This window comes from Hydra viridissima, unplaced genomic scaffold, assembly GCF_058129835.1.
Source record: "Hydra viridissima isolate aposymbiotic clone 2 unplaced genomic scaffold, HvirCarnegie_v1 scaffold_13, whole genome shotgun sequence".
In the NCBI taxonomy this organism is placed as follows: Eukaryota; Metazoa; Cnidaria; class Hydrozoa; order Anthoathecata; family Hydridae; genus Hydra; species Hydra viridissima.
In genome coordinates, this window is record NW_028324312.1 from 8,548,330 (window position 1) to 8,562,099 (window position 13,770).

The following is a 13,770-nucleotide window of genomic DNA, read 5'->3' on the forward strand; positions in this document are numbered from 1 at the left end:
GAAACCTAAAGGTAATGTAGATCGCTAAAGGTGCTCTGTCATTCTTGAAGTTCACATCACTCTGATTCGATGAAGAACTTTTGCACGTAATAGTTTGTCAGTTCCTAGTCAATTTTTTTCATGGAGATTACATAAACACAGTCTGCACTCGATGGTTTTCGGCAAAAGCTTGGGTTTTTTGTGATAAAATTCTTATGACCAAGTTTTAATAATTACCTTGAACTGAATGCTATTACCTTTTGACAGGAAAAAATATTCGATTTTATTACTTTTTCAAAAGTGACGGACTCGAGCAATTACCTTCCAAAACTGAGCTTAGTAAGTCAACTTTTCATAAAAAGTCCTAAAATAAACTTTTTTATGTTTTTTAAGCACAACCTTTTGTGCTTTATGAAAATTTTACTAGGAGCGAGTACCTTTCCTTGAAGCAAGTAATTTAGTTGAAGCGAGTATTTAGTAGGAGCGAATATTTTAGTATTTTATTTCAGTTCTACTTTTCATTTTATTACTCAAAGTCTTAAAAGACTAAATAAGTCCTTTGGACTTTATTGCAGGACTTTAAAGTTACTTGTTATTGAGTCCTAATGCCATATCACCCCTTAAAAGGGTTTTTATAGGATGTTTTATTGATATTTAGGGCCTAAATTTACAAGTCGTGCATAGGGAAGACTAAAGGTCTGACGATCAATACGGATGTTGTGTATTGTCAAAATTGTTTCCCAAAATTCATCAACAAACATCATTTAAAAGATAAGAATATATTTTGGCCTAACCTTGCTACATCCCGTTATGCAAAAACAACAACAGATTGGCTCAATAAGCACAATGTACCTTTTGTGCCGAAGTATATAATTCATCGAAAGCCAGGCCAATTGAGGACTTTTGGTCCTTTTTGGGTGATATGGTTTATGAACAACGTTGGGTGACAAATGCAAAATTGTTGAGACAATCAAAAGAGATCCATATGAAAATTATCCAGAACATGATGGAAGGCGTATGCTGTAAATTATAAAAATGGAAGAACAGAGACCTTTTTCAATTTTGTGAACAGCTAGCTGTTTTCATCCCTTTTACATGTTGTTTTAGTAAAATAAATAGAAAGTAAAAAAGTGATGTAGAAACAAGTCCTTTAACTTTCTCTCAAAACTTTTTTGATTGATCGATAAACCACAACGACACAACGTTTTAGGCTGATTGACACCTTACACGGGAATACCGGATTTTATTCGTGCAACAAAACAAACCAATTCACCAAATTTTATATTCTTTGATATTTTTTCTAGGAACCAGTGTTTCAAATGAATTACTTGTTACTAGAAAAAATATCATAAAACATAAAATTTTGTGCCAAAAAAAAAAATTTTTAGATGTCTTTTTATGAAAAATTGACCCAGTAAACTTTGTTTTAAAGTGGAATTGCGCGGTTTCACGCTTTATTCATTTGAGTCACAAATACCAATAAAATATTTTATAAAAATCCATTTAAAGGCTGATTGTACATATCAATTGAAACACTTGGAAAGCAATTATGAAATCCTGCATTAAAAATTCAGTAATTTCTTCCACCACGAGTTTTTTTCCCTCACATTACTCATGTTAGTAAAAATACGCACCTTCTTTTCATCATCTGCACTTTGTCTCTCGCAAAAGTTAATAAAATGCAAGCTAAAGAATTTTAAAAAATTCAACTTCTAGAAAATTCAAAAATACAAATAATAGAAACTTAAATTAAAATAAGTTATGAAATATTTTAAAATATAAATTGCAAAAAATTCTCAAATACAATTCATAGAAATTTATGAAATGAAAGTCATAGAAATTTATGAAATACAAATTATAAACATTTGTAAAATACTAATTAGAAAAAGTTATAAAACACAACTTAAAGAAACTTTTTAACACAAATCATAGGAATTTATAAAATACAATTTAGAGAATTTTATTAAATACAAATAAGAGAAAATTAAAAAGTTCTTGGTTTTTAAATAATAAATTTGCTCTCCTATAGATGGCAATTTCTGTTGTTTTTTTTTCATTTAGGTATAGCGCCATCTTCTTGTGGTTAGTTGGTAAGGTGTTGAATTGAAAATGGATCTTTCAACAAATATTTGTGTTATAAAATCCAGATCAGTTGAAACGCACTTCACTCATTTTTCAAAACAAGAAATATATTGAAATAAACTTCATTTATATACAAACACAGTGAAAAAATTTCATTGGTCAGTTCAATTCGCCATATATATATATATACATATATATATATATATATATATATACATATATATATATATATGTATATATATGTATATATATATATATATATATATATATATATATATATATATATATATATATATATATATATATATATATATATATATATATATATATATATATATTGAAAATAAGAAAGTTAATGATGAGTGGAGACAAACTTGTTTCATTGATTTTCCATGTATTTCGAGTGATCTTTAAGGTCAGGGAATACATAAAGGAAGTTTACATTAATTATTGTTTATATTTGGTTGGAGCTTTGTATTGTAATTTTATTATGTTGATCTGCCTATTGAACAGTTAAAAGCATAATAATGAAAACAAAAAGTTTCACTTTAGGCATTTCCATTTACGATGCAGTTGTTTTTAAAGAGCAACCGATGTGTAAACTAAAATCCGCTGATCCCTTTAATCTTTGAACCGGTTCTTTACGTTTGAAGCTGAAGTTTTTTTTTTTAGTGTAAAAGCCTACTTGAGCTTAGTACCATTGACTTTCAATTTCTAGTTAATATTTGATTTCTTATTTGCAGCTAAAAAACGCTTTAGTAACGTTCAGTTCAATTATTTAAAACAACGTGTTCTTTTATCAAAATTGTATAGCATACAGATATTTTTACAAAATCAGTTTTAGCAATAATTTTTAAAAACTCAAAAATTACAAAAACAAGTTTTAAGAAATTCATATTTAAACTGACAATCTAAAAAACGAACAATCGAACAATCTAAAAAACGGCTATCAGCCCTCAAAAGTTGACAAAAAATTTGAAGGAAAACAATTCATTAGAGTTCAAAAGAAATTTGCTATGATTTATGTTTTTTGTTAAAAAGCCATACACAAAACTGCCTAAAGCTTATAAGTTCCCACCCTCAAGCAATTAATTGTAGCAAAAATTGAATTCGTAACTTTAAAATGACATAAAAACCTTAAACTTCATTTTATTCATAATGGGGCAAGTTTTTACTTCACGGTGCAATTTTATTCTATCATAAACCAGATCAAAGTTCATTGACAGATTTCAAATTTTGAAACCAAAAATAAAACTTTGACTCTTGAAAGTAATTTTACAAAAAATCCAGAAATAAATTAAAAAACTAAACAAATAAAAAACAACGACAAAATAGAAAAGAATAATGATTACTACGAAATAACGAGTGCTCTGAATACTATTCTCAGCAAAGTTTTTGATTGCAATAAAAATGCTACAAACATTGAGCCGTTACTCATTTTTAGATGAACAATAACCGCTGCTTAAAGCGTTTTCCTAACGTTGTTAGGAACTCCTTGCTTATTTTAACAACCTTCTTAGTGCAAACGTAGACCGTTAGCAGCATGACACCTTTTGACGATCGGCAACATGTGAAATAAAGTGAAACTACTGTATTAAACGTCCTCTCACCTTCCGACAAAGTTTCTTTTGAAATTTGAATGAAGCCAAGGATCTCAGTTATGCCAAATATAAAGGTTAGCTTCAAAGCAATCATCACAATATTGACGTTCGAAGCTCTTTCTTCGCCTAACACTTTTTTGTTTGCTTCATTCACCTTCCATATTTTATACGTTGTGAAAGACAAGCAAAAAACGGCCGAAAGCAAAATAACGGACACTGGTAAAATGTGAAACAATATTTTTGCTTAGTGACCCAACATCCAACAGTAGCCATTTTCACCGTACCCAACAAATATCGTTCCAGTGGCATCCAGTCCTACTGCTATAGCTACAACAGTGGTTGGTAATAATACAGAAAAAAAGATGCCACCCAACACAATCCGATGCTTTGACTTTCTTTGAACATATGTCGCAAACTTCATAGTAAAGTCTAAACCCATATAAAAAACCCAGTGATACACTGCTAGTAAACTCCAATGTAACAAAATGGACGAATATCTGCACAGCGACAACATTTTAGTGGCTTGCGAGTTAACTAAGTAAGTAGTATCAGAAAGCAATAAAAAAAGGCAAAGCACTGTTGAGTTAACGTTTGATTGAAGTCTCAGTTCCTTAAAGTAAGTGTAAGTTATTAGAATGAGCAAGTAGCAGGCGATGCTGATTGAAGTTCCAACTGTAGAGATAAAGTACTCTGCATCGCTCATAAGTTTGGGATTAATGGATTTCGCAAATACGGATTTGCACACTCCTACACCTCGGATGGTTGGTTCATACTGTTCGACGACAAATTTATAATACTTGTTTAAGTATCTGTATACTACTGATTGATTTGTGTCTACTGAGTAGTTGTAAGGCAATCTCTGCAGAACACAATTTGATTGCAAATGGTACCGCCTGCAAGTACCTATTTTTTTTACTGCTTTACCTCTGTTGATTTTAATCCATAAAGCAAGATTTTTGTTTTCAATTTTTTTATTCGCCATAATAAAGTCGCAAGTATTAGAGAAATTTCCGTCAAATAAAGATAGCTCTTCAGGCTGCGAACACAGTTTGTTGCTGTTAAAACTTCTTGATATGTCAAAGCCGTATAACTCTGTTATTCTTTGGGAATAGACTGAGGTAATGAAAAGCGACCGAGAGTCAAACAAGCTCATGTTTCCTCTGAGAACAGACTGCAACATTTCTATGCTAACGGACTCGTTCATTTGATACAAGACAGCATTCTCCTTTGATAAGTTTTGATGAGAAAACTTTTGAGAACTATTTTTCAAATAAACCAAAACTTCATCTGTTTCTTCAATACTTTCCCAGCCGTTGACCAGTAGAAATAACCCCGCTCTGTGGCTAAGACAGTCTTCGAAACTGGGTCTCTCGATGTAGATTGGAAAGTATTCTTCCATAGATTTAAAACATTTCGAATCTTTTGAACTGTATCCGAAGCAGCAAGTGATAGGTTCACAGCTCGACGTGATAATGTCGTATGATAGTCCTGTGCCGCAGCGGTCATCATTGGGTTTTTCGACCCTTTCAGTAAAATCCATAGTAAAGTCCCATAGGTTAGAATTCATCATCGACCAAATTTCAAACATTGTCAGATTCTTCCTTGAATTATTGTACTTAGTTTCAACCATTAGAACACTCTTCTTTGCATAACTAATCGCATTCATTACAGAGTTATTAGTTTCTGATTTTTTTTAATTTTCTCTTTCTAACAAAGACCAGCAAAAAATGAATTCATCCACTTTGCTAATATTTTCATTAACATTACTGATATTTTCATGCATGCATTTAAAACAATCGTAGTTTTCATTGTTGGAGAATCCCCCAGAATACTCTTTGCATAAATCGTAATACGGGTTAGTCTTTGTACATGAGTCAACATCTATGCGTTTCTAATTTAAGCAACTGGATACATAATCATTATTTTCATTGTCCCTTATAATGGAAATTGTACAATTCTGGTGATGATCAAGAATATCTTTCATTTTTTTGTAGTAGTCTGTTGATGGTGTTGGTTTTGTTGTTTTAAAATGGGTTGATACTGCTGTTACGTTTAGAGTGATTGTTGCTTTGTTTTCGGTTTTGCTATCACAAACGAACGAGAGACTCATGGTTTGAGAGCTTGCGAAGTTACAACGTGCGCAGGCTTCATTTCTATACAAAGTTTTATTGTATCCCATTACAGGAACGTTTTCCGCAAGGATTTGGATGCTGTTATTTAAACACCTTCGTATATCTTCCATATCAGCACCTTCCTTACATGAGTACACCATCCAGAGCTTCTCGCTTGTGTGACTGGTGTTAACACCAAAGTGTATGATTCTTTCGCATGATTTCTCTTTATACGATTTTGAATCACTTACGAACATTTCTAGATATTCTTTTAGAGGATGGGGGTAAGTTTCCTTCCATAGCCGATCAATGCAACACATGTGCAAACTAAAGCAGTGGCCGTCGCAATCGCAACATTTATAAGTTCCATCATTCTGCTGGCAAAGGTATTGGTTTGCGTTGTTCAGATTGGTGCTATTTAAGTATTGGTTCAGAGGAAACAACTCGAGTTCTTGAGAGAGGAATACTTTAAAGGCAAATACCTGATATAAGATAATGGTGGGTAGAAACATACTAGCTGAGGAAGTGAGTTACTATGAAGTTTGGTTTGCTTTCAAGCTTGAAAACAAGACAGCTGTTCAGCGTTAAATTGAGAAAAACGTAATATAAGAATTTATTGCTTATTTGTTCAATCTTTTAATACTGTATAATAAAAAGGAAAGAATCTGAAAACCGTAAATTTTGAATTTATTATATTTCACTTACCTTAAATTGTTCTAGTCTATTTTGTTTCTCCACCAAATTTCCTTTAATTTTCTGTAAGGTATATAATACACTTGGTACTTTGACGTCGGAACTTAAAAAGATATTTTTAAGAGACTTTTGTAAAGGTTTCCCCTAACGTTACAAAAAAAACGCAAAGAAATTAACAAAAAATAAAATAAGTAATTTTTTATAACTTAAAATGACATTTTTTGCCAATTGTTCTCGCAACTTTAAATTTTCAATAATTATAGTTGCAACCATTTTCTTTAAAGAAAATGTCTTTTTATGTGGAAGAAGTTCGCCGAAGGCCGAACGCGCAAATTGTTTATCGAAAAAATAGGAAAGAAACAAACTTCCAATTTGTAATCCACAGTGACATGTTTTAATCTTTGATCATGCTCTCGCAAAAAACGATTTTAGTCAAACTATTCTAAAACTTTACAGTTAAAATACCTGCTTCATATTTGTCAGTTGCCCAAACAGAATATTTTTTCCTACCCAAATGGTAGCACTTAACTCACAAATCCTCGATATTTTCTAAAAAGGAGCTGATTTTATATTTGAAATTCTATTTAAGTGCCGAAAAGTAAATTTCACATAAATTGATCTGCTCAAATAAAAATATATTTATTTATTTAATTAAAATGATTTTCGATAATTACAGATAGATTTTTTTCATTATTTGACAGTTATAAAAAAAGTCTCAAGGTTAAAAAAGAAATGTTTTTTTTGGTATTGACACATGCTTTCATGACACTTATAGAACGTTTTTAAAATTAGCTTAAAAGCAATTCACGGTGTTGCCGTATTGAAACAGTTATATCCCATTCACACAAAAAAAACCGAGTTTTAATAACACTCGCTTTTAAAACGGTGTTTTATCTAGCTACCGCTTTTTTAAACTCTTTTCTTTGAAACAAGGTTTTAAAAAGCAGTGTGAACGGAAAAAATGCGTCACAAGTTTAAATAACCACGATTTAAACAAGTTTTATTTTTGGTGTGAATGGGGTATTATACTAAAATATGCGCATCCTCATGTTACAAACATGCTTAAAACCATTGCGCAAGGTTTTAATTCGTCGCATCATATTTTTCTGAGTTTGCTATTTTATTTGATTTTTATTTGTGACTTTCCTTATATCAAAGGATATGTACAAACTTGTGAAAAATCTGGGGTGCATCTGTGCTGCAATAAGAAAAATAATTGTTTTAAAAATTATCGTATTTCTCAATAAAATTAAATTTTGACATAAAATCTTGCAGATATTCAACATATTTTTCTATAACAAAAAAATTGTTATAACATTTTTTTAACGATAAGACATCAAGGTACTGTAATATGCGTAATAAAATCGTAATATGCGTAATTAGCAAGAAAATTCTTCTGCGTGTAAATTAGTAAGTGGGGGAGACCGGGACTTGTTGTTGGCTACAGGGGTAAGTTGACACACTGCGTTTAACTTTGGAACTTTCCACCAGTTATTTTCAAAATTCACATGAAACCTTCTCTAATTCATCTTTCAGAGTAGTATCAGGGCTGTAAGCGCATGCGCATTGAAGTTACAGCGATTTTTGTGTTTTTTTTTTTACTAATTTTGTAACTTTTGTAACTATACTACTTTTTTAATTTTAAAAAGCATTAGCATTAGCTACAAGTAAACTCGAATAGATGTAAGTGTTGTATGGTTCACTCTAACCAGTCACATTTTGTGTTTCTCAATATTTTTTTTTGGGATTTACAAGCCATTTTGTGAGCAAAAAGCGTTTGGGGTTAGTTTGCACAATGATCGTGGAGCTAGTTGTCAACATGTGCCAACTTACAACTTTTAGCATTAGCCGTAAATTCACTTAAGTTATATAACACTACAGATCTGCAGACATGAGAAATTATAAAAGAAAAGTAGACAGGCCTGTAAATTCTTAAAAATGTAACAGAAAATGCTGTTGATGCTGATTTTGTAGAGGAAAAATCTATTCGATCAAATTAAGGGTAATAAAAGTTTATGTCAAAAAATATTGTTAGATAAAAATGATCAAGAGTTTTCATAAAAAAGATGCGATTGAAATATATACAGGGTGCATCAGCTATTTGAGAACATCGCGTTATGTCATCATTTCTTTATGTTACCTTAATTTTTTTAAATTTTTTGCAGATGATTAAAAATGAAAGATAATAAACTAACACAAGAAATGAAAAGACATGCTGTAAATGTAGCATTAAAGGCAGAGCATAGCGATTTACAAATCGCACAATTTCTTAAAGTCGTCCGATCTTTTGATTTTAAGGTTCGCAAGGAGTTAGAAGGAAATGATGATGATTGTAATCAAGCTTCTAAACGTAAAAAGCACGAGCAACGGTCAGAAACGACTAAAACACCTGAATTTATTCTTCAAGTTCAGAATATCGTTGACAAGAGCCACCAAAAGTCAATGAGCTCCATCACAAAAGACCTGGGTGTTTCAGAAACCACAATTTGAAGGACTGTTCATAAAAATCTTCGCTACAAATCTTATGTGATGAGTAGAGGCCAGTTTATGTCCGAGACCATCAAACCGAATTGTCTGATAAGATCCAAGAGGCTGTTAAACAAGCTGAAACGTCCTGCTGATCAAGGCATGCTTTGGTTTTTTTCAGATGAGAAAAGCTTTGATCAAGATCAAAAAGTAAACAGAAGAAATTACAGATGGCTTTGTGATGACCCTTGCAAAGTTTCAACAGTTATGTACACAAAATTTCCTGTAACTGTTATGGTTTTGAGGTTGTTAGCAACGAAAGACATGTGATGCCACCACACTTTTTTCCGCAAGGACTAAGAGTCACTTCTGCTGCTAACATTGAAATCTTGGGTACTGTTAAGCCTTGGATCGATAGAGTAAGAAATGGAACGTCCTACATTTTTAAACAAGACTCTGCACTAGTACATAAGGCTCAAAACACTCAGGAATGGTTGGTGGACCATTTTTATGAACACATTACTCCAAAATTGTGGCCTCCAAACTCTCCAGACCTAAATCCGTTGGATTATTATGTGTGGGGTGTCGTTGAGAGAGATTTTAATAAACATCTCCACAACACCAAAGATTCTCTAAAAAAATCCATTGTCCGAGTAATGGACAACATAGATGAGGACCATCTCAGCGCGCTTGCAGTTGGTTTAGGTATCGAATCGAAGCTGTTATTGAAGTAGAGGGGGATTTCATGGAATGAATTTATTAAACAATAGTTTATTTTATATTATTTATTGAATTGATTTTGATTAAAAACATTTTGTGTTGGACTTTTTATCATTTATAAAATATTATAACCATGTTCCCAAATAGCTGACGCACCCTGTAGTTAATGATGCTAAACTTCTCTCTTTTTATAAGGTGTACCAACTTACCTTTAAAGTATAGGCAATATACCCCTGGCCGGGGTAAGTTGTCACATAATTTTTTCTTGTTTGGAGGCCCCTTTTGGGCCACCAGTTACTTCTTTTTTAATGCTTGACAGTTGAACATGCATGCCAAATTCATATTCTTTTGAACTGCAATTTGATATCCTCAAAAATATTCACCAAGAAATGCACAGAGCTTAAAAAATAACTGTAGCCAACTACCCCCGGTCTCCCCGCCTTTTTTTTATTTTTTGTAAAAATAGAGCTTAAAAATAGATATTTGTAATAAACAGGTGGGTCATATTTTCCAAAATCAAATGACTTATTTCGAGATTTTTAAATGAACAATCGTAAAACCTACTTTTTATTATTTAATTATGCATAAAAAATATATATATATATTTTTCGTATATGAAAAAAAACCTTTCCATTACATGAGTTTCATCAAATTAAATTAAATTTCGTTAAACATTTCAATGCAACAATTAAATCAAGATCAATATAAATAAAATTATATATATATATATATATATATATATATATATATATATATATATATATATATATATATATATATATATATATATATATATATATATATATATATATATATATATATATATATATATATATATATATATATATATACACTCGATTGCCATAAACACTTAAAGTTCAGCTTATTGATTAGAACTTCAAATAAATCGTAATTAGCAAAGTAGATATTTGTATAAATCATAAAATATAACAAAACTTCCTAGAGATTTGTTTTTGCTGTTATCTTAAATAAAAGATTTGCAATCTTTATAGGTTACAACTTTACATATATCTACTGATCGCACCGGTATACATTTTTCATCACATGGGTTCTTTTCTTTTGGTACGCGATACGATTTACGGACTGGTCTATACCCTTACTTTAAAGTATGGTCTTATCCTTTTCAAAGAATACCACTGAGTATTATCAAATTACGCCAAATTAACATTTAAAAGCATAAAAATGAAAATAAAGAGTTTCATTTTCAACATTTCCATTTTTGGTGCACTTGTTTTCAATCAGTAACCAATGTGTAAACAAAATTCCACTGACAATTTAAGCGTTGAACAAGGTGCTATTGTTTGAAACTAAAGTAAATCTTTTCTTTTTAGTGTAAAAGTCTACTCAAGCTTTTTTAACACGTCGTTTTGTAACGTATTCTTTTCTTTCCGTTTTTAAAGCGTGTTTATTTTTTGAAATTATAAAGCATCGAGACAACGTTTTTAAAAAATCACAAAAACACAAGGTGATCTAGGTCTAAAGCTTCTTAAAATTTTTTATGAAAACTTTAAAAAATCTTAAACATAACTACAGAAGCCTTACGTTTTGTTTTTTTTTTTTATTTTGTGGAAAATCATGACCCACATGAAATCTTTATCTGATTTCGAACCCAAACGAAACCGGATAAAAATTTCAAAATTATAATTAAGTTTGTCAGAATGTTTCGATGCCTATGAATTCGAGAGAAATGAAATTATCAAACAAACTTCAGTGTTTGGAAAAACGCGTTCAAAAAGGAACGGATCCCTGGAAAGAGTCCTTTTTTTTTTTGAAAAAGAAGCTTAGAGCTTTCAAGTTTCGTTCCTCAAAGCATTACTCATCCAGGAATCCGCTCCTTAAGGAACGCGTTCTTCCAAACACTGATAAACTTATCGAAATGATGTAGGTAAAACAAAGTCTACTTGTTTAAAAGCATTTGTTTTGTTTTGTTTTTTTTTTGTTTTTATTATTTTTTTTTGCGAGCTTTTTCAAGTTTTCAGACTGTCATACTTTCTTGTCAGTTATAAAGTTGCTTGCCTGCTATAAACTTAATTGTTTGTTATAGACTTCTTTGCCTGTTTTAAACTTGCTTGTCTGTTATAAAATACAGAAAGACTGAATTTAAGCTATTCAGCATTTTTTATTTATTGCGTTTTTCTGAAAGAAACTTGTGGTCTCGTAGTTTACTAATTCAATTGATTAAAATATAAAAAAATATATTTGAATGGAGGTAGAGCTTAATGCTCCTAAATTTATGAAAGATAACTTAAACGTGACGTCATGAACGTCACGAAAATATCTGTGATTACTTAAACCTCTAAGTATTATTTCGGTAAAAGTCCAAAGTTTTGATAATTTTGGAATTAATATTTTTAGAATGCGAATTAAGATTCGGTTTGAGTTTTGAATCAATCCATAATTCGATTTGAGTTTCAGTTTCGTGAGGAACTTTCACTCATTTCACAGGGGGGCCTGACTGATAAATATACTCATAAGTTGATACTTACCTTTTTTTTATCACACTGTGTTACAAAGTTAAAGAGATATGCCAAAAATTTAAAATAGTTATTATATATTCATGAAAGTAGTTCATGTTTTTATTCAAAGAGACATACTTGATGAAGCAGAAGATTGCTCCTTTATTTTGCAGAATGGTTCAGGGATACAAAAAGAAAGAGAATGGAGGAAGGAAGTCCAACGCAAATAATATGAAAAAAATAGATGACTTCGATTCTGTCATAAGAAATTAGGTCTGACAGTTGGGTGTCTGTAAACCAGGCATCCGTACATTTAGAATGCGATAAGAAGTTTTTATATCGGGCTCTTTTCTTTTGAAGAGGACCTCGTATAAGATACTCTCGTCTAAAGGGCAAAGCACTTTTAACACATAAGCAAGAAGAAAGACTAGCAGATTATCTTATTGAGATGACTGATTCCCAATTACGTTTCATCAAAAGCAAAGTGAAAGACCTTAAACGATATTGAAACTTTCTTACGCAAATTGTTGATTATGTAGTGACGAGCTGCGTGATTTTCTCATGTGATATCCAACAGTAATCCCAAGAAAAAAAGGACACCTTAGCTATACAAGTAGCAGGTTATCAATAAATAAGTTAGAGGCCTTCTCAGTCAGAGATATTTAAATGCAATTAATCAGGATTTACCACCGACCCAAAAGTATAAGTTGTGCTAGCAAAAAAAGAAGCTTCTAGTGTGCTCCAGAACATTGGTGGCTCAGGCCGTCAGCAAATTACTGTAAACTTTTTATGCCCCATAAGCAGACAGATATTGCCATCATGTCTTCTTTTCTATTGGTACGCATAGCGGATTACGGTATGGTTGAAACCTCCTTATACCTGCACCTTCCTTTTTTGGTTTTTTTGATTGCCATCATATACAATCTACAAAGTAAAACGTTTCCACATTGTGAAAAGTACTCCTACCGGAGCTGCTTTTATTTCTAGTGGTATGGGCTCGATAAAATCCTCTCAGTTATTGGAATTCTTTAAAACAACTTTTTCTGGAAAACACAGTTCATCTTGCAAGCCACCCACATTTCCCCATATTTGATGGCTTCATTGAACTCATGGAGTGACAAGTGCTGTAAGTCAATGTGAACACAGCTTTAAATATGTTACAGATTATTCATCCCATTTTAAATGCTATTTATGATTTTTTGTTGAAACTTTTTGTTAATTTAGCTTAATTGACGCTTCATATTTTTTTTTAATGATGATTCTTCCGTCGTAACAATTTTCCATTAAATAAGTTAAACTTTTATGAAATCATATTTTTAAATAGAAAAGTATATTGATTAGGCATTCATCTTTAAAAAAGATCAATTCCCTTGACCAAATTGAAAAATGTTCTCTTCTATAAATATTTTCTACCATTTTTTATACTTGTTTATACTTGGCTGGTAATGAGTGAAGCAGGCCGGATAGTGTTGCAATTGCGATCAAAGAAGAAAATGTGAAACCTTTCAATTCACTAATCAAATCAAAGACAAGTTGCTTGATCTTTGAAAGCCAGTCCTATGAACAACAAACTTCTTAAACTAATTGATGCTAAATATTTCTTTGTTGATTGGTAATGCGAAGTTAAATAAACGAAAACAT

The 13,770-nt window shown here is 31.3% G+C and overlaps 1 protein-coding gene across 1 annotated transcript; it reads right to left on the minus strand.

The window, feature by feature from the left end:
* Positions 1 to 1,248: 1,248 nt before the first annotated feature.
* On the minus strand, positions 1,249 to 6,319 carry LOC149880320 (uncharacterized). Its single transcript, XM_090070023.1, has 3 exons — positions 3,927 to 6,319; positions 3,672 to 3,878; positions 1,249 to 1,313 (listed from the first exon to the last, which is right to left on the minus strand). Exons 1-3 carry the CDS (start codon positions 5,326 to 5,328, stop codon positions 1,249 to 1,251), a joined length of 1,674 nt encoding a protein of 557 aa, XP_089926149.1. The 5' UTR covers positions 5,329 to 6,319.
* Between the last annotated feature and the right edge of the window lie 7,451 nt (positions 6,320 to 13,770).

Coding starts and splice junctions, on each gene's coding strand:
- LOC149880320 (XM_090070023.1), bottom strand. CDS start 5,328: ATGAATGCGATTAGTTATGCAAAGAAGAGTGTTCTAATGGTTGAAACT. Junction 3,879..3,926: donor GTACGGTGAAAATGGCTACT/GTTGGATGTTGG, acceptor ACATTTTACCAG/TGTCCGTTATTTTGCTTTCG. Junction 1,314..3,671: donor AAAAGAAACTTTGTCGGAAG/GTGAGAGGACGT, acceptor TATTTTTTCTAG/TAACAAGTAATTCATTTGAA.